The sequence below is a fragment of the Crocodylus siamensis genome, chromosome 10 (assembly GCF_052110815.1).
Source record: "Crocodylus siamensis isolate JL-2025a chromosome 10, ASM5211081v1, whole genome shotgun sequence".
Taxonomy (NCBI): Eukaryota; Metazoa; Chordata; order Crocodylia; family Crocodylidae; genus Crocodylus; species Crocodylus siamensis.
The window spans coordinates 67,942,516-67,966,588 of record NC_143404.1 but is presented as its reverse complement, the minus strand read 5'-3'; the positions used below and the strand labels follow the sequence as shown (position 1 = coordinate 67,966,588).

Sequence of the window (24,073 nt, the reverse complement as noted above, 5' to 3'; positions counted from 1 at the left end):
AAAAAGAAAAAGGACTGTGTGTGTGTGCGTGTGTGTGTTTAGGTTTTTCTTCTAGCTAGATTCCTCCATAATTAACCTACTGTAGAAAGATAAGAACTAACTCACCTTCTCAGGAATGTAGTTCTGGTTTCTCTCTGGGAGGGATGAGGCACATGAAAGGGTTTTGTGTATATGGACAGAAGAGTCCCTGCAGCAGTGTTTGAAGAATGGCTGCATTTGCTTTAAACCCTGTGCTTATAAAATCATTTAATTGTGGATAATGTGTTTTTTAGAGCAAGAATGCTTTGCTTCTAGAGCCTGCATTGCCTGTGAACTGATGCCCACCTTTTACAGCCTTTTTACAGCCCAGTTTTTACAAAGCTGCCAGTTCAGGAGTACCATTTTGACAGGCGCACACATATTGCGTGTGTGTATGTGGGTGGATATATGTGTATATGAGTGTGTATGGATATGTGTGTGTAGATACATATGTGTGTAGATAGGGGGGTGTGTGTGTGTGTGTGTAGGTAGGTGTGTGTGCATGCAGATATGTGTCTGTGTGTGTGTATATAGATATATATGTGTGTGTGAGGGGTAGATATATATGTATATGAGTGTGTGTGTGTGTGTGTATATATGTATTGTGTATGTGTGTGTGTGTGTGTAAAAAAAATAAGATAAGCATGTGCCCACGCATGTGTCTGATCCAGATGGGTCCTTGACTCTGCAGGCGCTTACAAGTACTTGTATCCTAATGAGGCCATTCACAGTCAAAGCCAGCTCTGTGTGTGTGTGTGTGTGTGTGTGTGTGTGTGTGTGTGTGTGTGCGCGCGCGCAGGTGTCTACAGGATCAGGGCCTAAAGGGTTTTGTCACAAAGGGATAGGATGAAAGGAAACTGTCCCTTCTAGCAGGGCAGGACTATTTTCTGGTGAGGTTCTTGCGCATCCATCAGCAATCCCACGTAACAGCACTTTAATAGAGGACTCCTCTCCGTGCAGAGAATTCACCCTGCTGCCACTTGAAGGTCGAAAGAAGCAGGAAGGCAGGCGCGTCGGTAATGAGGCTTTGCTGCAGCAGCCCCATAAATCGATCACTTCAATGAGAACAAGTGAGAGGAGGCAAAGATATGCAAGGAGAGGGGGAGAGGCCAGGTCGGCTGACCCAGAGAAAGTCACAGATAAAAAGACCAGCAAGGCTCTCTGGCTTCCCCTGCCTCTACCCCTGATGGACAGGTTTATTGGCTGCCATAAAAGACCTGAGAGCTGGACAGTTGGGTTATTAATTATCTTTATTTTCCACTCTTCCTCTGGGAGGGCAAACGTGCTGCCAGTTGTGGGGACGCACTCTTCCTCTTTGCCCGACGAGCTGGCAAGCAGCATCCTGAGGCATCGTGGCTGCGGGCAGCGAGTGGGAGCCGTCTGCTGTGGCTTGGCACAGTCTGTTGGTCATGTCTGCTCCTCAAGCCTTTTCCCCCTGGCCTGGGGGCTTGTGGGATCCACAGGGCCTTCTGTGTCATGGTCTGGGAAAATATCCCACTTCATTAGAGGTCTGCGGTAACCCCCCATGACATTGCCAGGAGTGTAGAGTTGAATCTATCTTCCAGGTCCCGTGGTCCTTCAACAGAAGATGTGTTCAGTTCAGATAAAAAGGTGACAAAAGCTTCTGTCCTTTCCAGGACTCCTTTTAAAAATGGGTCATTCCCTACAGTAGCACAGTGGATGTTCCCGTCTTTAACGATGTCCACGTGTGCATTCTCAAGAACATCTAGGACGGCGAGGCAGCCTAGCTTGTGCGTGCAGGCAGCTGGGATTAAAACCCTCATTTTCTGGAAGACCACAGCTCCTTTAAATGCTCTATCTCTGGCAAGTAGGCCTTTCATCCCGTGTCTTTGCTAGTCCCCGGTGGGTCGGTGTCTGTAGTCTACTCTATTACTAGAGAAGACTTTTATTTGACATGTCATATGTGTATTTACATGTGAAAGTATCCTTGATGCTTTGAAAGAGGACGGGTGAGAATTCAGGTTGTTAATAGAAGAAAACATTGCCCAAGAAATGATTCTTGCTAGTTCTGCTTTCTTGTGGCACTTTCCCATATACCTTCAGCAATTGTGAAACGGGTGGTGGGCATAGAAAATCGATGCAGACATGTTCAGGGGTTGATGTCTTGAGTGACTCTCCGACTTTTTACTCCAGGGGTTCAAAGAATTACGGTTCCAAATGGGCTGCATTTCTTTTTTCCTCGCTCATCAAAGGCCCGGTGTGATTGCAGGCAAAGCCGTTCGCTGGGATTACCTTGGGGTTCCTAGCATAAAAGCATCCCTGAAGCATCTTGTTCTCTCCAGGAGGTCGGCTTTGTTCCAGCTTTGCTTGCATTTGTTCCACCTATCAATAATTTTGATTAAAGCCACACATCGTCCAGAGCTGGTAATAGCAACATCAATTAGCACTAAAGATCTTACTATTTTGAAAGAAAATGTGTTGCTAGTTAACACCTACTCGCATCTATCATAACTCTCTGGCCAAAAGCTTGACCTCCTTCCACTTATGATATTTATGCTGTGCTGCACCCCCAGTTAATGCTTCATTGTGCACCATCAACTAGCTCTGTTACAACAAATGCAGCAAGCATAGCTGAGCCAGAGAGCATCCTGGAAAAGTTATAGATAGTCTAACCATGGTGGATCTACAATATAAAGACAAGGCAGCATTGGGTCCATCCGCTTCCTCATGTAGCCTTCCATGCTTGGTAGTCAGTTCCCACGGGCCAAACATCCTCTTCCCTAGTCACGATCTCTTCTTGAAACCCAGCCATTTGTTAGGCTTTCTATTACTGATAAACTATACCTTCTCTGTTCCTGTCCCCGCAACTCATCCATCAACTGCCTGCATTGTTTCTGCCCAGCTTAGATGGTCCGTGGCTGCGTCTGAGCTGAGGTCTGTGCTGTGTCACGTACACTTCTGATGCTATCTAAGCAGCAATCCCAAAGCTGTCTCACAAACTTGATCCTTACAGAGCGTGGCTTCTGTTTTCCGACAGATTCGTCCCCTGGAGCAGCAGCAGCATCTGCTAGGTGCATGCAGTCTGCCTTGTTAATAAGTCTGCTGCTCTCCCACATAAAAGGCCATTTGCATGTCATCCAGGTGCTGCTCTTGCTCAGGCTTCATTCTCTGCCTATAAATTCAGCCCTCAGAGAGCAAATGCCACTGTATCATGTTGGCCAAGTTATAGTAATGGTGTGATATGGACAGCTCGGGGGACTTCTCCAAGTCCCCAGTCTCCAACTTTAGGTTGCTTGTCCTTACTTCAGCCCCATAGGCCTCCTTCCTTGGTCCTGTGATATGGTCCTAGACCCCCTCCAGTTCTTTTAGACATCCTGGGATGAGACTGGCTTCCCAAGTGGCAAGACCCGTGAGCTGTGGCATGTTGCTCTTGCGTTGCAGCAGTTTTGCTTCTCTTTTCTTTTGATCCCGCCACTGACATGCACAGACAGCTCCCTCTCCTTTGAGAGCGCGGGGCTTTCTGAGCTCCCTTTGCACTGAGTCTCTTGTGCAGGCTTTGCCCCCATCTCTGTTCAGCGTAACCCAGGCTGCCACTACGGGGTTGGCTCATTCCCTGCCTTGCTCCTAGAAACGAGCCAACAAGGAGGGGCTGGTTGTTGGGCCAGGAGCACATGCACTAAATGTGACACTTGGCAAGTCCCACCCGCTTTTCTGCCGAGGGGAAAAAAACCTTGGCTCAAGGAATATAGAGGTTTTTATTCATCCCAATGATAGTACGAGCTAAATAAAGACTCTGGAAAAACATGACTGTGTTTCTTTTGGTATATCGGTTGGGCAAAAAATGGACTAAATATGGAATGAAAAGTCTCGCTTTCTTGCCAGCTTGCACTCTATTTTTGGATCGTGAATGCGTGGTGGGGTTTTCTCCACATGCGCACTCGATACAAGCCTTCTGCCTGGATTCTTTCTGGCAGGCCGTCACCTCCAAAAAGACCGGAGGGAGTGTCGGCAACTTTAACAAAATGCTCCGTTAACCTGCCAGGATGTGGACCTGAAGGTGGGTTTGCTACAAGCATGGGCTCCTGTTCCTTTTCCATGGTGTAGACAAGAGTGTCCTCTGTATGCTGCACCACTTAACAGATGTAGAGCCCTTCTGGTGTCAATACTTGAAAAAGCCTCGGTGAGCATCTGATGTAATAATGCAGGAATAACACTTGCGAGATGCAGACTGAGCCTCTGAACTGCACAGATGCTTCTAGGGGGGACACAGCAGTTGTTCAACAGAGCACAGTAGCACTGGCTTAGGGGAGGGGAGTGAACGTATAATGTGCCCTTTGGGAAAGGGGGTTGAACTAGATGACCCCTGGAGATCCCATCTGAGCCTTACTCTTCTATGATTTTCTATGCAAACTCAAGAGGTCCTTAGGTAAGATGTATATGCCTGAACTGGGATTTAGCCAGGAAATCATGGCTCCCCCGAAACTTGCCAGGTGATCTCATTAGGACCTTGGTCTTGACTTTTTTTTTTTTTTTTTTTTTAATGCAAAAGTATCACAAAATCTCTAGGAGCAAATTCCTCCTGACAGATGTGAACTCTCTACAGTCCTACCCTCCACACGTGGGTGGGCTTTTTGCTGGCATGTGCGAACATTTCCCAGCCGTGTGGGCACTGCTCTCTGAAGTGCGTCTCCGCAGAGAAGAAAAATAGAGCTGTGTGCGCACATGGCGACATGTTACCACTTCGATGGTTTCGCAAGTCCTGAAATGAATGAACCCATTTCCTACCTGGGGGTCAGAGGTAATTTAAGGATCACAGGCCCCCAGTGTGATGTACTAAAGCACTAGCAGCAAAGGTAGCAGCCGGCAGCATCGGCGCTCTGGCTGCTTTTCACTTTAAAACCTGCCAAGCTCCACCTTTAGTTGTGCACCAGGCTGCAGTGCATTTGCATCAAGCCCTGTTGTCACACATGCGGTGATTCGACTGCGTTGTAACCCGTACAGTCCAGGAGAAGGAGTATGGCTGAGCCATTACTCCAGAATAGGGGGCAAGCAGGGGTTTTGAATCAAGGCTGCATTTCATCTTGCAATTAGAAGTGTGGCTTTCCTGGAGTGCATGTAGAGTCCTGAGTGCTGTAGAGAGCTGCTCGCTGGGGTTTGTTGCCTGAAAGTAGAAAGCTGGTTACCTTCTCGGGGAACACCTATAACACTGGTACAGAGTGGGGCTCCAGGGTGAGGTTTGCCGGAGGCCTCCCTGCAAAACTTAAAAGCTAGCAATTCCCAGTGCAGTAAAACTCAGCCAGGACCGGGGTTCCTGGGTGCTATGGTCACATAGAAGGAAATGCCAGTCCCTAGTGGTGAATATAATCCCCGTTATACAGATGGGGAGACTGAGGCTTGGCAAATCAGAAGGTCTTGTTTTCGGAGGCAGTGAGCACCTGCAGGTCTTGCTGACTTTGGTTTGAACTGCGAGTACTCAGCGGCTCTGGAAATCGGCCCCTACGTGATCTGCCAAGCTCGAGTGAGAGTCAGCATTGACACTGGGGTTAGACCTCCTGTTTCTCAGCCTTTGCCTTTTCCGCATGCAGGGACATTGCTGGTCACCGCAGTGCAGATCCCCCCCTTCTTTCAGCCTTTGTGAGCAACACATCAGGTGTCCTGCCTGAGCCCAGCATGCCTTCTGCTCCCTCGAAACCGTCACCCGTCTTGTCGAGCCGAGCGCCAGTCCTGCTGGGAAGTGAATGCGTCCCATGGAGAATGAACCTTGGAGAAAGGTTTATAGCAGAGGGGATGCGTGCCTTCCCTGGCTGGTACTCTGTGCCAAGAGGCAGATGTAGACCTGTGAGAACCGATCCCAGAGGGGAAACAGCTGACAGCGAATCTGGCTTCTGGGGCATTGCTAATGTACCACAGCTTGTTCCAGGAGCTGGTGAGCAGAAAAGCTGCCCCTCCAAGCACTGGATTAAAAGCAAGGATTCTGGAGGTGGTAGCCATTCGAAGAGCGTGTTTTGTCCCTTTGCTTTGGTCTCCGGCAGCGGGAATGTGCAGCTGCCCCGGGTGGCCATGCCTTCACTGCATCTCATCGGGGCTGCAGCTGCGGTTTCATTTATTCTCTCCTGGCCCTTTGTTTTAGTTGGGCCGTAGAGAGAACTAGGAGGGTGGTGGTTGGAAACAGCAAATGTGCAGTCTGTTGCACGGTCTGCGGGGGTTGTTCGGGAGACGGGCAGTGCCTGCACGCTGCTTGGGAGGTGCGGGGGTAGACGCAACAGCATCCCTGAGCTGGCTCAGGTGCCAGCAGCCTTGAAGCCAAGGACGACTGGGCTCCAGCAGTCTGAGTAGGTCTCTAGGGTCCTAGGCAGGCGCCAAAGCCCAGGACACGGTAGCTTTCCCGCTGCCTTAGCTAGATTGAAGCCTTCTGAGCGGTGTCTAGCTGTGCCTCGGCGCATCTCACTGCTGTGTGGATGCATCCTCAGCTGGAGCAGTTGTCCTGGCTCCATTGACTTCGACAGCGCTGTGACTGTGCACCCAGCTGAGGCTCTGGATGAAGTGTTTCTTCGTGCTTGAACCCCGCGCAGGGGAAAGGAAGGAGTGCTCTCAGTCCAGCTCATGGCAAGCTGGTCTCCTCCTCCAAACTGCAGTTAAAACTAACCGTTTGCAATCCCAGCAGGGATACCAAGGGCGGTCCAGGGCCGACTGGATTATCCTCTCGCCCTTCTCAGCAGTCCGCCAGGCCCGGACAGGGGCCAGCCCCTCTGCAGGCAGCAGGTCAGGCACTGCGGTGCCCACCCGCTCTCAGACCTAGGGTAATCGGATCACTGCTGCACGTCTCTCGGACGCCCTGTTTAGTTGATGTGGAGCCTTAGGTGAGGCCCCGGCTTTGGGAAGGAGGCCTCCTGGTCCTGCAAGCAGCCTGCCGGGAAAAAGGCAGTGAAATCCATCCACGCTCACTTTGGTTCTCCCTCGGGAAACTTCCTGTTTTCAAAGGCTTTCCTTTCTAATAATTGTCAGCTGAGTGCTGCACGGTTAGTGTGGGTGTCCGTGGGGGTGAGATTTTAACCTGGAATGTCACTGCACTGGTGACCATTATGGATGCACTGCTGGGGGTCTCAGCTGGGACTTGGGCTCCTGGAGAGGCTCTTTCTCAGCCAGGCTGGATCCCCAGGCTACGCAGCTCAGTGCTAGGAGCTGCAGATCCACATCTCTACCTTTTGCGATGGTTTTGACATGAGGAATTTCCCCTGATAAGAGGACTTCATCTGTTTGGAAATACCACTTTCTGACAGGATGATGGAGTGGGGGTTCTTGGAACGAGCTGGTGCCAGCTGGGGAAGGGAATTTCTGCTGTAGCTTTTGTTTCTTTCTAGCGCTGACATTTTAGCTGTCTAAAGAGCACATTTATCCATTCTTGGCAAGGATGTTGCTGAATAAATCAGTGTCCGGACTAATTGGGAGTAGCCCAATGTAACAGCCAAGCTGAAACAGGATGGGGCTTCTCTGCCCTGTCTCTCAGGCCTCCTACGGCTGCAAGAAGAGCCGTTGCGGGCTTTGTGTTGCAACCACTTGCCACTAAGATGGGTCGGGTGCAGTGCTGCAAACGGGCAGGAATCGTAAGGGAAGGGCTGTGTGACGTTGACTGTGTCCAAGCGGCAGCCAAAAGGACCAGGCTGATGTTTGCTTGCAGCCTGTGACAGCATCTCCGCAGTTGGTCGGGTGTCTCCGTGGCGCTGCGTTGCATCCTGGGCCCCGGGCTTTGTCTGTTCCTCTGCTGGTTACGGGGGTGAATTCGGCTGATCTGAGCACGCGGCCCACGGGGTGCGGGCATTCGGCCCCATCCTGTTGGGCAGATGCCGCCCTGAGGCTGATAGCGAATATAGCAGGTTCTGACCTCTCCTATTGTGAGACTGTCTTGCCGTGGCCAGGGCCCTGCCCCACGCCCACAGCGCGCGGTGATCCACGTGGGAGCAGAGAACTGCATCAGCCTGTGCTTACAAGGGGGGTGACCCGTTATGGATGAGCTCCTTTACAACCGTTGTATCACAGAGGGCTTCCTCTGCACCAAGCTAACCAGGCGTCCCTCTCTTCCAGCTGTTCCACGTGGCATACGTCCTCATCAAGTTTGCCAACTCCCCTCGACCAGATCTTTGGGTGCTGGAGCGCTCTACTGACTTCGGCCTCACCTATGAGCCATGGCAGTACTTTGCCTGTAAGTACGGCGCTGGCAGGGGCAGGCGGGATCGAGGTACCAGTCCACAAAGCTGGGTTGAGTAATGAGTTAAGGGCTTAGCCCCACACTAAGCAAGAGTCTCCTTGGGTATCTGTAGCTCTGTAACACAAGGAAGAAGATACCTTCCCCCTTATCTGCCGTCTTTTCAGACTGGCTGCAATTTAGAGATCCCCTTCCCATGCAATTCTTTAGCAAATGACAGAGAGAGTAAAGCTTTTTGCTAGTCTCTGTTGTCGTGCCAAGGCCCCACTCGCCTGTGAGTTGCTGCTACAGCAGCGAGGCTTGGAGGCAGAGGAGGCCTGGTTGCTTCGTGGTCTCTGACGCAGGCCGTGCTGGTGAAAGAGCCGTGTCTACACTGTTACGGGAAAACTGGGTATAGACTACTGCCTATGGCTGGTGCCTCCCCACGAGTGGCAGGGAGCAGGAAGATGGGCTGCGTGCATTTATTTCTCAATGTCAGTTGAATTTTGCTCTCCCCCAGTTTCTAAGAAAGCCCCAACCCCTTATTACGAGAAAACAGCAGGAGGTAGAAGCCTGTTGTCTCCAAGCATCTGCAGGGCAGCCAAGTGCCTGGAAATGTGTTAACCACTGGGTCTTCCCGGGAGCAGCGGCAGTAATTGGGAGAAGATGTGAGTGAAGATAAGCAGCAAGAATTTAGAGCAAACGCAGAGCCCTGGCAAGGAAGGTGTCTTTCAGAGAGGTCCCTCTCCCGACATTACCTGGCACCCCTCAACTTCTCCTGGCAAGCCTGCTTCTTCCCCCCTGCCTCCCACCTCCTGCTTGTCCTGATGTTGCAGACCCTCCACAGCGCTAATTTACTCTACTCTGCCTCATGCAGACGGGGAGAACAGGCTGTCAGTCTGCTCGGGTCTCACTATGTTCGCTGTCTCCTGGCTGTAGTTTCCCTTCAGCCCTTCATGTCCCTACCTGCTGCTCCTTTTTTGCCACAGGGGCTGCCATGGCATCCAGCAGGAACGCAGCCTGCAGCCTGCCTCTCCACGCTGGGCTGGCTCTGTGCCGCAGCCCAGCTGATTAGTGTTCAGTGTCAGGACCCTAATTCCCTGGTTTGCCATTGTGGCAGTGCAGAGGGGATGGGAACCAGCTTGATCTCCCATCAGGACATACTCCAAGCTTCAAACTGGTGCAGCTGCCTTCACTAGCACCCCCCCGGGTATAATGCCATGCAGGAGACATGCCCCACAGGGCAGATTTGGCCACAGCTCTCAGAGTAATCTCAGGACCAGGGCCTTGGGGCCCAGTACAGTCAGGATGAAGCTTGCAAGAGTCCCTGAGGCTGGTACATCTGCATCAGCTCCCGTCACTGCTTCGTACTGAGATTTCATGGGGTTCAGCCAACAGCTAGCCATGATATGAACCTCCAGCCTTATGGAGAATTGCTGTAGAAGTAAGGAGGGGTGACACCAATAGGTTACTGTAGCTTTTCCTTCAAACCCTGCAAAAGTCAGTAGCAGGAAAGAGCCTTTCTGTAGGTGTCCTTTCGACCCAGTTTCTGGAATTATCTAGGAGAGATAAAAACTTTCTCCTCTACTTTCTGTATAAGCAACCAAGGCAGTAGACCCTTCCTGTTGACTTCTGTAGGAACTTTCCATAAGGGACCCCCTTTTATTTCTGGGGCTACCTGTACACACGGCTCCTGCTTCCAAGAACCCAAGTGTTCACATCTACGGCTGGGGCCTTTTTCCATCTTCTGCATCCCGCGCTCCCCAGGGGTAGTTACATTTCCCAGATTTCCCTGTGCCCCTGCAGCAGTCCTCGGAAATGCCGGTGGAGCTGATGGGTTTCTCGAAGCAGAAAGGGGAAAAAGGATTGAGCTGTAGATAAAACACTTTACTAAGCTAGCATTCAGATGTCCACAGGTTTGGGCTAAGAGAGACCATGGCAATGGTGTTCTCTCCTTGTGGTGGAGATGCGTGGGGGGCATGGAGAATGCTGTTTCCAGGCCACCAAAGAAGTCGGAGTGGGTGGGGGAACGGCAGCATTTGTAGCCTGAAACCACATGAAGAGTTGTTCCCCAGGCTGTGTTTCAAGGTCTGTGTTTGCCACAAGGACAAAACGAACGATGTGGGGATGTTCTGGATTCGGCTGTTAGGCCAGGCCCCCTGTGCCCTGCATGCACTGCTGAGCACGTTTGCTGAATCAGAGCGTGCGTTTAATTTGCTTTGTCTTGCTCTGTCCAGCAAACGAGCTGTGGTGGGGAAGGCAGCTGTAATAGGCAGCACAAGTGCAAAACTGCTGGCTTTGATTCCCTGTTCCCCTTTGGATTGCACTGAACATGTGTGGGGACAGCTCCGGTCCGCCAGCGGTCCTCTGAAACGCAGGCCATGCTATAAGGTGCATTGGCAAGGAGCGTTTAACCTTGACAGGGAGGGAGAGAGTCGTGTCGCCGATCGCCAGTGTGATTCGCATGGATGAGAAGGCAAAGGAGGGGTATTCACTGCGCCTCTCCTCTGGCCTCCCAGCCTTTCCAGGCAGCACATGCTGTACAGGGGACCCTGAATTTCTGAGGGTCACTCCCACAAATTGTGCATTTCACGGGTCCATGTCATCCCGTACCCTTACAGAGATGCCTAAGGAAGTCCCTGCCTCTTTCTCTGAGGAAGAATCTGTTTGTCAGGTTTTGTAGTAAATGGGAGGTGAGGGTGCCTGGCACCTGGTAGAACAAGCCCCCCGGTGCTCACAGAACACGCCTGCTGTAGGGACCCAGTTCAGGGATGTAACGGGCTGCCTGACCCCTGTGCTGGCCGAGTCCTGGCTCTAGGAGTGTTTGGGGAGGTCTGGGATGACTGAGGGAGTGCCCTGGTCCTTAAAGGCTCTAGTAAACAGTGCTGCTCCCTTCCCACTGACTCGAGGCAATGGATGCCAAGCATCCCAGTGGACACCAGGGCCTAGGGACTGCAGGAACGTATGCGTGGCTTGTATAGCCTGTGACGTGCACCTCTTCAGCTGAGCAGCAGGACCTGGGGAGCTGCTACAGCAACAAGAAAACACTTGGCATCCTTGTCCCCCGTCCTGGCTCCCTTAGTCCCCAGGCAAGGCTCTCGGCCTCCGTTGCGTGACTGCACAAGAGCGGACCGGAGAGGGTAGTGACCAGCAGTAGCTATTCCCTGGTACTTGGCCTGCCCTGCATTGCCACTTAGCAGCAGGATCTCCAGGCTGCTTTCCCTGCTGCCCGTGGCATAGCTGTGTAAGATTTCAGCTTTCTGTTTCCTGGCATTTATTGACTGAGAACCACAAAAGTTTGGAGGGGGAGGAAGACATGCAGGGAAAGAAAGAAAAGGCCCCTCTCTGCCATGTCCTGCAACAGGCTCAGATTGTCCCCCTCACTCTGTTTTCCAGTGGCTTTTGCTGGCCCTGTATAAATGTCCCAGCAGGCAGGTCCCTCAATCCCCTTGTGAAGCTGTTCCTGTCTAGTAGATCCATTGTTCAGATTTGGGAATTTGCTTCTCTGCTTCCCCTGAACGTTCCTCCTTTGGAGTTTGTCTTGTGGCTTTTGGTTACGCTGCTTTGTACATAGTTGTGCTTCTTCACTAGTGGTTAAGAAATGCCCTCCTGGGTTCAGGATTTTGTACAAATGTGATCCTCGGCCTGGAGGGGATATCAAGTGAGTGGAACAAGGTGGCATTGCTTTTGCATGTGGTGAGGTGGAAATTTTCCTAGAATTCAGGGTCCAGTTCTGTCCTTTCCCTCTGAAAGAGATGCCAAGAAATCGGAAAGAAGCTACAAGAATAGCCCAAGAGAAACCTACATTACAGGGAGAGACTAGAGAAGCTCAATCCATTTAGTTTGTCCAACAGGCAGTTAGAGGGGACTTGAACAGTCTGTAAATACCAACCCAGGGGACAGATTTCTAAATGCCAAAAGCTCTTGAATCTAGCAGGGAAAGATGTAACAAACTTCAGTGGCTCAAACCTGAAACCACATACAGACTAGAGATGCCCCAGCTCTAGCAGAAGTTTTGAGCTTGGTGGAAAAATTACAAGGTAGGTTTCTGTGGCCTGTGTTATACTGGAGGCAAGACCATCATGATCATTGTTGACCTCCAAGGTTTCTGAGTCTCGGATACGCTGTCGTGGGAAGTTCCCTGGTGATTGTACACGAGCTTTCAGTGTTTGTTCCCCGAGTAGCGGACACTACATTTCTTATCCTCTCTGCGAATGTGAGGAAGGGAGTGGAGTGGGAGGTTAGAGACTTAGCAATGCACAAGGGATGCAGCAGCCCAACCCAAGTGAATTTTTGGTGGTAAGTTAATTCTCTATATGCTGGTCAGGGTTCAGCTTTTTCTCTATTAGCTTTTTTGGGGAAGTGTAGGCTTGAGCACCACCTGAGATTTTAACCTGCAAGATTTTAACCATGTATTTCCTCTTGCTACAATGTTCCCTGCCTAATGCATCAACAGCATCCAGGAGGGATTGCATTGAGAAGTTTGGCCCCAGGACCGTGGAGCGCATCACCAAGGACGACGATGCCATCTGCACCACGGAGTACTCACGGATTGTGCCTTTGGAGAATGGAGAGGTGAGTGATGCTCCCCCACCAGGCACTTGCAGCATTTCTGTGCTTGGGGGACCTGGGCAGATGGACTCTGAGGAGCTGTGGGTATTCTCTTGGGAGCAGAAGGGCTTCCACTTGTATAGGGACTTTTGGTGTTTGTACCCAGAATGGGCAAAGGGCCCCCAGCAAGGCTTGGAGGACCCTTCTTTCCTTAGACAGAGGATGACCAATTGGGATTTGAAAGCCTGCTGTCTCACTGGTACTGCATCAGGGACTATCGGTTCCCAAATGAGCAGTGCCAGGCATTTCTTCCTCACATGGGCAAAGACCGTTCTTGACCCTCCCCATTCAAGGGACCTCTGGTCTCTTGCATAGGTCATCGGCCGGGCATCAGGCTTCCCAGGATAATAGCACAACTCCTCCACGGCTGGAGGAAGCGGCATTACTCATAGCCTGTTTCCTGCAGTGTGCATGTAACCATTGATAATCAGACATGGGATGTGGTGGCCAAGAAATCTGGTGTCCTTGCAGTCCAAATATTGATTGTAACTCAGGGGGAATTGTTCCAGCCATTGACGTGATCAGAGTCACAGTTTCCACCCCTGGAGTGTGCTGGGGTTGACCAGGGTCACAGCTAAGTGCAAAGAGTTTGGTAAACTATTTCATGATGTGCCACAGTGCTGTGCTTCTCCAGCTTCACATCTGCTCTACTTTAGTTAATTTTTCCCCCATTCAACAGCAGCTGGAAACATAATAGGAGAATGTCCCAGGACTGGAAAGGACCTTGCAAGACACTGATCAAAGGGAGAGCTAAGAAGCAAAGGCAGAGTATGGAGGCTGACTTAGGTAGTCATAGCCTGGGATAACAGACCATATACCATCTGTAATGCCTATCTACAGTAGCTAACTTACCCACACATTGGATGGAAGGCAAAGTGGGGGTCTCACTCTCTTCCTTTCCTTCCTCTGTTTTATATTCCTGCCAGTGACACTATCTGGCCACCTTCTACATCAATTCTATAGCAATGGTGAATTCACTTCTGAACCTCCTGGAGTCTCTAGCACTTCTTCTTTTCTGCAGTGAAAAATATGCTTGGGCCAGGTCTGTTTTCCTCTCTGTTTGGACAGGGGATTAGGGATCGAAAGGCATTTGGGTTGTGTCATTCTGACCGTGTTATCTTCCTGGAGACTTGTATTGACTTGACTGCTCCCTGGCTTCTCGTCGAGTTTTTGTGGGCATGGATTGTTACTGGGGTCCAGCCATTTTTGGAGACTTGATTGGACCAGGGTTAGAAAGGGTTGGTGGTTGGTTGAGGGAAGGGTTAACTCCCCAGGTGCCTAAGGGGTCGCGCTGTGCTCTCTGTTTCTCCCAGATCGTTGTGTCTCTGGTCAACGGGCGCCCAGGGGCCATGAACTTCACCTACTCCCCTCTCCTGCGCAATTTCACCAAAGCCACCAACATCAGGCTGCGCTTCCTGAGGACCAACACTCTGCTCGGGCATCTGATGGGCAAAGCGCTACGGGACCCAACGGTGACCAGGAGGGTGAGTTGCTCCTGGCCTTCTCTAGACCTATGGGAAGAGTGGCTTTGGGAAGTGCTGGGAATGGATGTGTCCAGGTAGCAGCCGCCATGGAGAAAAGTCCATTTGTGAGTTAGAAACTGAGACATGCTTAGCACTGTAATGCCTCGAGGTTGGGTGTTTTGACAAGGGCTGGATGAGAGTCAGCCCAGTGAGGCCACTGCCATGTAAATCCTGCTATTTTGGGCTCGTTGTCTGATTGGAGAGACATTGCAGGCAGTTACCTGGAAGTGTGGAAGCACATGCAAGGAGATCGCCCTACCCTGGCATTCTCCTCTCGGGTTTCCCAGGCTGCACGTGCACTGTTGTCCCCTAGCATCTCTGTCTGCTGTCAGTCGGGGGGGCTCAGCTCTGAGTGGGGCAGGCCAGTGGCTGCTGCCTGGAAGCTTGGCTCCAGGAAAACTCTTCTCCAAGTCCTATTGCCAACACAGTGAAATTGGGAGCGTGGGCTGGAGCTGCACCTGCTTTTTTGGCCAAGCCAGGACCCTGGCCTGTTGCTGATGAGCTTTGCCATCAATAGCAGGTGTTCCTGCAGGCGGGGGGAGTTGTGGCCAGCAGCTTGAGAACACACAGCTTAGCTGGCCAGCCCAAGAAATGAGTCCCAACACGACGTTTAAATGGACAGTCTTGGTCTGGGGTGCAAGGGGCCCTGTGTTCACTCAGTGTATAGCTGAACGACCCTGTGGAGCTGCTGCAGGATGATACTAAAAGCCCACCTTTGCCATCCCTCCCAGTATTACTACAGCATCAAGGACATCAGCATTGGAGGGCGCTGCGTCTGCCACGGTCACGCAGATGTCTGTGACGCCAGGGACCCCAATGACCCTTACCGGTAAGAGCTTCTGAACTTGGGGACTCCACTCATTGTTCGTAGATACTCACATGATTGTGTAAGGAAGGAGGGAGGCGCTGTGTAAGGAAGGGGCTTGGGAACAAGGAGCCCTGTGCTCTGCCATATGTGCCTTGTGTCACCTTACAGATTGCCTTATTATCCGGACCTTGGTAGCCCTCCATCTGCATGACTGCAGATTGCTTTCCTTCTCTGTGTGATAAGGTCATGGCTCCACAGTTTCAGACAGACGAGTCTGCCATGGGAGAGAGATTGTCTCATGCCCTCGTGCCCCTTCCCAAGCCCAGCGCTTGGTTTTCAGAGTGCTGCACTGTGCAGACCCCTGAGGGGACTTCTGCAGACTGGTTATGGCAGGGAAATCCCTTCTGCCTGAGAACAAATCTCGGATCAAGGCAGGAGACCGGGTGTCTCTGGGAACCTGCTCACTTACGCGTGTGGATTTCTGATCTACCGCTCAGACTTTCTACAGACTTTTACTCAGGTGGGTTTAGAGACGCTCAGAAAAGGTTTCCCATAGGCCCTGCTTTGACAGCCTCAGCCTTCTGTTTGAAACACCTGACACAGAAAAGGCTCACGCATGTGTTTAAATGGAAACATGCACTTAAGTGCCATTGCCAGGACTGAAGCGTGTGCTAAAACACTTGCTTGTTCTGTTGGACAGAGCCTGAGGATGACACAAGAAAGCCTCTTTGTTCCAGCCCCAGTCCCCCTTGTCCAGTTTGTTTGACCTGCTGCTCTGATAAGAAACTATCTCCGAAGAGGCCACTCTCGTGTCAGATTTGTGGCCTCTGTGGGAAGTTAGCCTGGACGCACAGCTTTGTCCTCTGTCCTCTGCTTTGCCTTTCCCACTGTTTACACAAATGCAACATTCATGGAGCATCCAGGACCAGCACTTTGACTTGCCCTGAGAAATGTCTCACTCTGCAAACGGTCTCCGATGAGTCCGTGGGAGGACTTATGTGAATAACTACGCCAGTGGGAGTTAAAGGCTTGCAGGCTGGTCTGGCTTAGAAACCACTGGGTATGCACATTTCTTTATTAAACTGGTATCAAGGCATAAGTAAACAGACTGTATAAAAGAGTGAGAGAGGCAGAGCTGTTACATTTCTGGCTGGCAGGACCCTCCCTATCAGCCTTTCCAGCTAGAAACTCCACAGAGCTGCTGATAACCATGAACATGTTGCTGCCTAGACATCTGTTTGCAGCCTAAGCATGGCTTTCATGTAAGTGGCTCGGGTAGATTCAGCTGGACCCAAAGGAGCTTGTATTTCTTTCTCATACAGATCATGTTAGGGTTTTTGGATCTTGGAGAGCGAAATTCCAGCCGGCCCCAGCCAAGGTTAAAATCTGCTCAGTGTTAAACAAAGGAGGTATTGAAAATCCCGCCTGTGTCACTGGGCTCAGGTTCCTCCTAGAGAACAGTGCAGTAAACACGTGAATTGGAAATTTTCTGGATTTGATATTAGAGCAAGGCGCTGCTGGATGTGTTTGTTGTCTTGTCCCCGTGTTTCAGAACAGAGCAGGAGAAAAGTACATGGCATGCGGAGACCTGGTATGTGAATATGTCGTGCCCGTGCTCCACAAAAGGGAGATGGGATCCTGGCCAGACCCAGCTCTGCTAATTATTTTGTCCCACCTCCCAGAATTATCCTTTTTGTCTTCTCCCCTCCTCCTCCCAAGAGTGGCAGTGCACTGTTTAATGGTTTCATCCGGTCGGCGGCTCTTATCTGCTGGGGAAAGAGTTTACGCTCTCAGGTTTTCTTCTTCGTGCTTTAAATAGTCACCAGGTAACATCTTTAGGAAGTGGCTGAACTATACCAAAGAGGCTGGGTATGCCAAACAGCGGGATACCTGGATGCTGATAGCAAAGCAAATACCAGAGGAGGACACTGGTGGGACCAGGTGGCTGGAGGGTTTTCGAGCAGTGTCTGTAGTAGGCTGTGCTTCCAGAGAGATGGGAGCCAGTGATGAAGAGATGGAAAATGAGTCTCTCTGTCTTGCCTCACTTCAGGCCCTGTTCATAGGAGCTGACTGGAGTGGGCAGGGAGAAACGGAAGGAGGTTTGACTTTAACTAGAGAAATGGGATAATCGCTGGAAGTGCTCCCGTTGCTCCAAGGCTTCGGCAGCAGCTGTTTCCAGCCCTCTTTTCCCACCCCGCAGTGGAGCGGGTACCAGCAGATAAGCAGGCCCATCCCTGTCTGTTCTGCTGATGTAACATCTCTTTGGCATGAATACACGGAGCTTGTGTATCGATACCTGGCTTAACGTTGCATGAAGGGAGAGCTCTGAGGCCATCGGCAGAGCAGCTGTGGGCTTGTGAGCACTCGGGGTTATCGTATCATCTGCAGCAGCTGTCAGGGCTTTGGCATTCCCCCGTAAATCTGCATAACCCCTCTGACTGGGAAGTGCCTGCATCTGACAGCACGTCCTGCATTTTCAAACGCTGGGGCCTTTGACAGCAGCAAGACAAGAAAATGCAGATGGAGGGAAGCCTGGAGTTTGCTTTTGTTCTGGTCATATTCAAAAGCCTGATTGTATCTCGGCATTTCCTGGGAGGCTGCCGCCCGTACCCGGTGTGTTGTCTTTTCAGCTGATTGCAATATCCAAAAGCCTTGTAAAAACCCTGTCTCGGAGGCATTTCAGCACGGACACCTCCGGTGCCTATCAGCCTTGGAAATCTCCAGCATGAAATGGGAGACCGCTGTGCTTTGTTTCCCTTTCCTGTGAGATTCCTGGTCCCGTTACCTTCCGGTGAGGATGAGATCAAGGCGGGCTTGGATTACAAGCTCTGTGGCACGTGGCTGTGTTTGGTTCTAGCATCACCTAGCTCAGCGAGGACTTGTTGTGTGAGAGGAGCTTCTGGGCAATGCCGCGATGCAGATAATAAATAACATTTTTATTATTTATTGTTTGAAGTTCTGCCTCATTGGCAGACTGTGGCCAGCTTCAGATCCCAACCTGAAGCTCAGGCCGGCCTTCTTGGGCTGGGCACAGAGGTTTGCCAGTGAGGGCTGCAATCCAGGGCAGCAAACCTCGATAAATTGGCCGGGCAAGCAGATGATACAAGACAATCGTGCTATCAGGATACGGCATTTTGTTGCTAACTGCTAGGCAGAAATGGAGTTTCTGACTGAAACAGAAGCCAACCCTTTGCAATGCAGCTAGAGGGAGAATTGCACTGCTCTGCCTGTCTCCAGGACCGTCCCGAAATCTCCGTGAATTGGCGGGGGGCTGCCAGGAAGAGCAGTCTTGGAAAATGACTGTGGGGTGGGTGACTTGTTTGCTCCAAAAGAGATACCGCAGAAAAATAGGTGGGTTTCGATGTAGTGGATGGATGTAGGTGCGGACCGAGGTGTTTGATGCGGGAACTTGTATTGCACCTGCCTGCAGAGCTGGCCTCACACAAAGCAGCGCTGCCAGGCTCTGATCCACCCGTCAGTAAAATCACTGGGAGTTTGTCGCTGGCGTCCAGTGGCGGCTGGATCAAGCCGTGGGCTTGGAGGGCTGACCACCATTTTCAACACCTTTCACGGCACCTCTCCCATTTATGCCATTATAAGGCTGTGACTGCCACAGCATTCGCAGGTGTACAGTTTCTGGCTTGCTCCCTCGCACGAGTCGAGGGCTTTTTTGTCGTGGCTGCTTTCCTCCCCCATTGAAATGTATCCTGGCTCCCTTGCCCAAACGTCCCACTTACCTTGTCCCCACTGCACTCACCCCTACTTGTGTCACCTGCCACATACAAACCCCAAAGTGAAGTCAACGGGTTGATTAATGAGGTGAGTTCAACACCTTGGTAAAGGATCCTGTACATGATGGGCAGGGATCCTGGTTTTCTCAAATTAAAAAAGATCCCCAGTTTTTGGTGGATAAAGTAACCCCAAATCCACATTTTCCCATGATTAAAATGAAACACCACTAATATAGAGATACATATATAGTAGTGTTTCATTTTAATCATGGAAAATGTGGATTTGGGGTTACTTTTTTTTTCACTGAAAACTGGGGATTTTTTTTTTTTGACCCTGGTGATGGGTCATATCTCCAGAGCTGATTTCCTGGCTGTAAGTTGTGTTTCCAGCCTATGTGGGTCATCTTTGAGATCCCAGATACACAGGCCACCATTTCCTGTATAGAATTCACAATAATACAGGTGCCCGGCTAGGCGCCCTGTTTCTCCCAGCATAGATTTAGTGTTGATGGGGAAGAATTAGAGATTCAATGCCCTTTGTTTCCAAGGGGTCCGATCTTGCAACATTCCTGGTTGGCTTCCACAGACCCAGGATGGCTCCTGCTGTGTTTTCAAGGGGACAGAAATTCTTGTGGTTAAAGGCGAGTTTTCCTTGTGTGTGTCAGAGCGCAACAGGATCAAAAATAAACCTTTCCAATGCAAAGCGATGTGAGAGAAGAGATAAGCATCGCTGGGGGGTCTGGCATGTCACTGAGCAGGCCAGATGTGCCGACAAAGAGCTCCAGACAGGACCTCCGTGTTAACAAGTTCATACAAGGCAGGGTCTGAGGGAAGCTGCTCATTTAAAATTGCAGGTAGCCTTGTGGAAATGAGTTCGGGGAGACTTTGAAGCATCGTCTGAATCTGCCCGGGCAGAACAGCTGGTTCCTGCAGGCTGCCTGCACCCCTGTCACAGATGTCCCAGGCAAGGGGATCCACCCGGGACTCGCTGGAAGGACGCCTCGTGTGGTGCTGCCGCGGCTGTCCCAGCAGATGGGCAGCAAAATGCATTTCAAGATCTCGGTGGCCTGGTCAGCTGGGAAATGGCTCTGTCAGAGAATATGCTGCAAGGAAGTTCTCTTCTGTCACCACTTTTTTGCTTGAGTTACTTTAACACCTTACTGATTTCACAGGGCTCTCGTAGCTTTTTTTAGACTGGTTTCACACCACAGCCCCTCTGAGGCCGGCTTTCCCTTACCACCCCCAATGGGGCCAGTGCAGCTGGGATGACTGGATCCTTTTTGCTTGCATTTTGGCCCTCGCTAAACCTGGAGGTGCTGGCCTTTGGGCCTGCTGGCTGCTGGCCTGTTACAGCTGCCTGCTGGACGCTCCCCCGTTCCTCCCCGTGGAAAGGCTGCGGTAACGTTTTATGGTGAAACTGCCAGGAAATGCGTGTGAGGTGGGAGAGCGGCTGCTGCTCCCCCTGCACCGCTGTATATGTTCAGTCACCGAGGTATGTAAATATTGTAACTTAAGCACATTTGGCCATAACTCATAAGCAAAACGCACCCGCCACAACGTGCAGCGAAGCTGCCGTGATGGATGAGCTCCCGAAAGGCCCCACCAGCCATCAACGGCCAGGACTAAATAAACACATATGTCTTGGTTGAAATGTGCACTGGTCCTCTTGTTTCACATGAAATGGGGGAACTGAACTGACAACTTCTGGACGCTGGTGACCTGCATCTGGGCACCTCACCCTGAAGCATCTCCTGCTGCAGCAGATTTGCATCCTCTCCGAGCAGCAGGTGAACCAGCCCTTCAACACAGGGATCATCTTTCCTCCTCCGGGTTTGTCCTAGCAGGATGGAGCCCTGACCTCTGATGGAGGCTTCTAGGTGCTGCCGTAATACAGATGATAAATATCCCATTGCTTTCCTTCTAAGTAAGTGAGAGGGCTCAGGGTATTTGCGGCGGTGTCATGATGGAAACGATCCCTGATGCTGGGAGGTTTATCTGAATTCCTTCCTGAGTCTGCAGAGTGTCATGGGAATAAACTTAACCACTTTGTACGTAGTGGATTTTGAAGCACTTCGCATCAGAGGTACAAATGCCCTGACCCCATTTTACAGGTGAGAAAACAGTCTCCTGCCATAGAAGCCAAATCTCCCGAGGGAAGCGGAGCAGCCTCCTTCGGGCCACAGCACCTTCCCCCAGCTCTGCCCAAAAGCTGCTGTTCGGGTAGCGTTTCAGGTTTGGCCATCGTTTCCCGTCAGCCCTTGCCGTATCGACATGGGGTTGCTTCTCTCCGCCCACCCTCTGCACATGGAGATTCATGATGTGCTTGTTTAGCGATGAAGCCTCTTGGGGACGTGCTGGCAAGGCAACAGCACAGCCCTCCCAGAAGAATAGAGCTGTGTCTCTGTGCGCGCCCTCGGATCCCTGCTCCGTTCGTTCCTACCGGCAGGCATCACATTTATTTTTAAGCACCCGGTTGTGAATGAAAGAGCGTTGCGGGTGGCGAGGGCTGGGAGGGGCAGGCTGGCCTGCAGGGAAATGAATAATTGCACAGATAAAAGCAGGAACATGCTGTATTATTCATCAGTCTGACACAACAGAAAGCATTTTTGTTGGACGGTCCCGGCGTTCGCCTAAGGGGGGGTTTCTGCGGTGATGTCACTTCTGTTAATACATTAGCCCTGCAGTCCAGTGGGGACAGGATCCCGCATACGCCTGGCAAGAGTGCTTGCCTGGCGCCTCCTGAATGGTTTGTCTGGCCAGCACAGACACCGTTGGGCTAGCGAAGGAAAGCAGGAGGTGGGTTTCAAAGCGTGGTAGTGGGCTTCTGGGGCAAGGGGTACTTCTTCCCTGGTTACCATCTCAGCCATCATTTCTCACCACACAGAGCAGTAAGGATGTCTCTCCTTACCGGCCCCTGCTTTCCTGCACAGGCCCCAGGAGACATGCAGATAAGCTCAGCTCTTCCCATGCTACCCTGTAACCCAGGCTATGCCCTGCTCCCAAATCTCAGATAAGCTCAGCTTTTCCTGTGCTACCCTGTAACCCAAGCTATACCTACTCCCTGCTCCCAAATCTCCCCTCAGTCACCCGAGCAGCAGCCTGAAATGGGAGCATTTGGGAAGGGGATGCAGTTTTTTTGCTGAAAATGGTGAAACGTGCCACATTTGGTAAAGCATATGTTTGTTTTATTTTTTTCTTCCTGTTCTTCCTCTCCTCAGCCCTCCTCTGCCCCCCCTCCACCCAGGGGGAAAGAGAAGAAGGTGAGGGGAGAGGGAAGAAGGAAGGAGAAGAGAGAAAAGCTACTTGCTTTTACTTTTCTCTTATCCCCAAATCAGCAAATTTTAAGTAAATGAGAATGTTTTCATATAAACCAATGAAATCACTGGCTTCCAGGGGGTCAGGGCAAGACTGCAGTTTGCTGGAGAATGAATGAATGAGAAATGTCAGTCTTTTGTGTTGCATCTGTCATAATTAAATGGCAAGTTCCTCCACGCAAAGGCCTGCTTCTGGCAGAGAGCTTGTGCCATCTACGGCCTGACGTACCTATCCCACCGGCTTCCCACCCGGGTGCTTACCCAGAGAAGCAGCCTGCAGTCCCCTCTCCCCTCCTTCCCTGAGCAGGTCTCCCACCTGCTTGTCCTGAAGACTTGTCTGAACCAGCGACCTGGGGCTGCTGTTCCCCCGTCCAAGTTCAGCAGCGACGGGGTCCTTGGAGGTCAGTGCCCCGGCTCTGCTCACTCACCTTTCACGTTGCAGGCTGCAGTGCGACTGCCAGCACAACACCTGCGGCGGGTCGTGCGATCGCTGCTGCCCAGGCTTCAACCAGGTTCCCTGGAAACCAGCCACCAGCGACAGCGCGAACGAATGCCAACGTAAGTTGTCAGGGGTTGGAGTTGGTTCCCAACGCCTGCCCTCCCGGGACTCTGTCCAGCTCTTCATGGCACAGGTGGTTGCAGAAACTCTTCCTTGACCCTGTGTCCTTGAAACATCACCTCCATATGGGAAGCCCTGCCAGCATCTTCCCCCTTTCCTAGAGCTTCCTGGGCCTTTCTGGGCACCAAGTGAACACATAGCCCCATCAGTGCAGATGTGCCTGCCTCGTTTAGGCAAGTCGTCTGCTGTAGCCCCATGCCCTTCTTTACCGATTTATGGGACAGGCTATGGGACAGCCACGGATTGGTGCTCATAATAGACCCGGTCAGGATTCGACCTGGTGATGTGGATGTGAAAGCCACGAAAATCTCCTTGAAACACCCTCATTTCAGTTCCCCAACCCATTCCCAAGGGTATCCTGCATTTGGATCCTAGACTGAGCGAACACACCTGCAAGTGCAGAAAGGGCAGCCTGTGGCAGGGGTAACTCTGTTCTCACATGGCTTTTAAAACTGTAGTCCGTGAATCTCTCCTGGGTGCTGGTTCTGGCCTCTTTCCTGTCCCATACCCTAAATTTTCTGCTGTGAGCCTGAGTGCTCAGTTCTGCTCCAGAGATAAATTGAGTTGACTCATGTACAGGACTTCTTCATCTGTCTTGCCAGAACCCTTTAGTAGATGCCACAGCTGGAATTCATGCTGTGCAAGAAGAGAAGATCACTGAACTTAATTACAAAGCATGAGCTCATCACTGCAGTGAGTGCAGAGGGACTGACAGATCTTTCCCTGTGGGTTTAAAAACAACCCTTCCCATATCCATGTGTTAAACGCTGTGGCTCAGCGCTGTCTCTAACTGGATAAGATCATAACCAGCCTGACTGTACCTTCCAAACCCTGTTTGGGTTTCTCTTCCCACCTGCCCTGGGACATCCTTGACTTTTCCATTTTGGGCCTCTGCGTTTTTTAGTTGAAGACAAAATAAGGTGTTCTGTTGAGACTTTTGCAGGCTGGCGAGATCTGAAAGCCTGAGCTGTTAACTGGTGTCCAGAGCCTTTTGAGCCTCACTCAGTGAGACCCCCCATACAATACCGAGTTTTTCAGTGTCACTCAATGCTTGCTTCTGACCGTGAACGGGGAAGGAGGAGTGTGAAACACATATTATAATATCTTTGCTGCACAACCATGCCTGGTAATGCATGGAAATGTTCCAGCTCAGATGGATCAAGATGTCTCCTGATCTTTTCAGCTTGCAATTGCAATGGTCACGCCTATGATTGCTACTATGATCCAGAGGTTGATCACCACAAGGCTAGCAAAAGTCATGATGACATGTATGAAGGGGGCGGTGTCTGCATTGATTGTCAGGTGA

At 51.2% G+C, this 24,073-nt stretch overlaps 1 protein-coding gene across 1 annotated transcript in view; it reads left to right on the top strand.

Annotated features, from left to right (window-relative positions):
• The window catches only part of LAMA5 (laminin subunit alpha 5), a 121,750-nt gene that overhangs the window by 40,911 nt on the left and 56,766 nt on the right, over positions 1-24,073 (top strand). Inside the window, 6 exon segments of the mRNA XM_090064922.1 lie at positions 8,062-8,179; positions 12,618-12,736; positions 14,086-14,256; positions 15,027-15,124; positions 22,591-22,706; positions 23,951-24,069. Coding sequence (XP_089921048.1) covers positions 8,062-8,179; positions 12,618-12,736; positions 14,086-14,256; positions 15,027-15,124; positions 22,591-22,706; positions 23,951-24,069 — 741 coding nt within the window.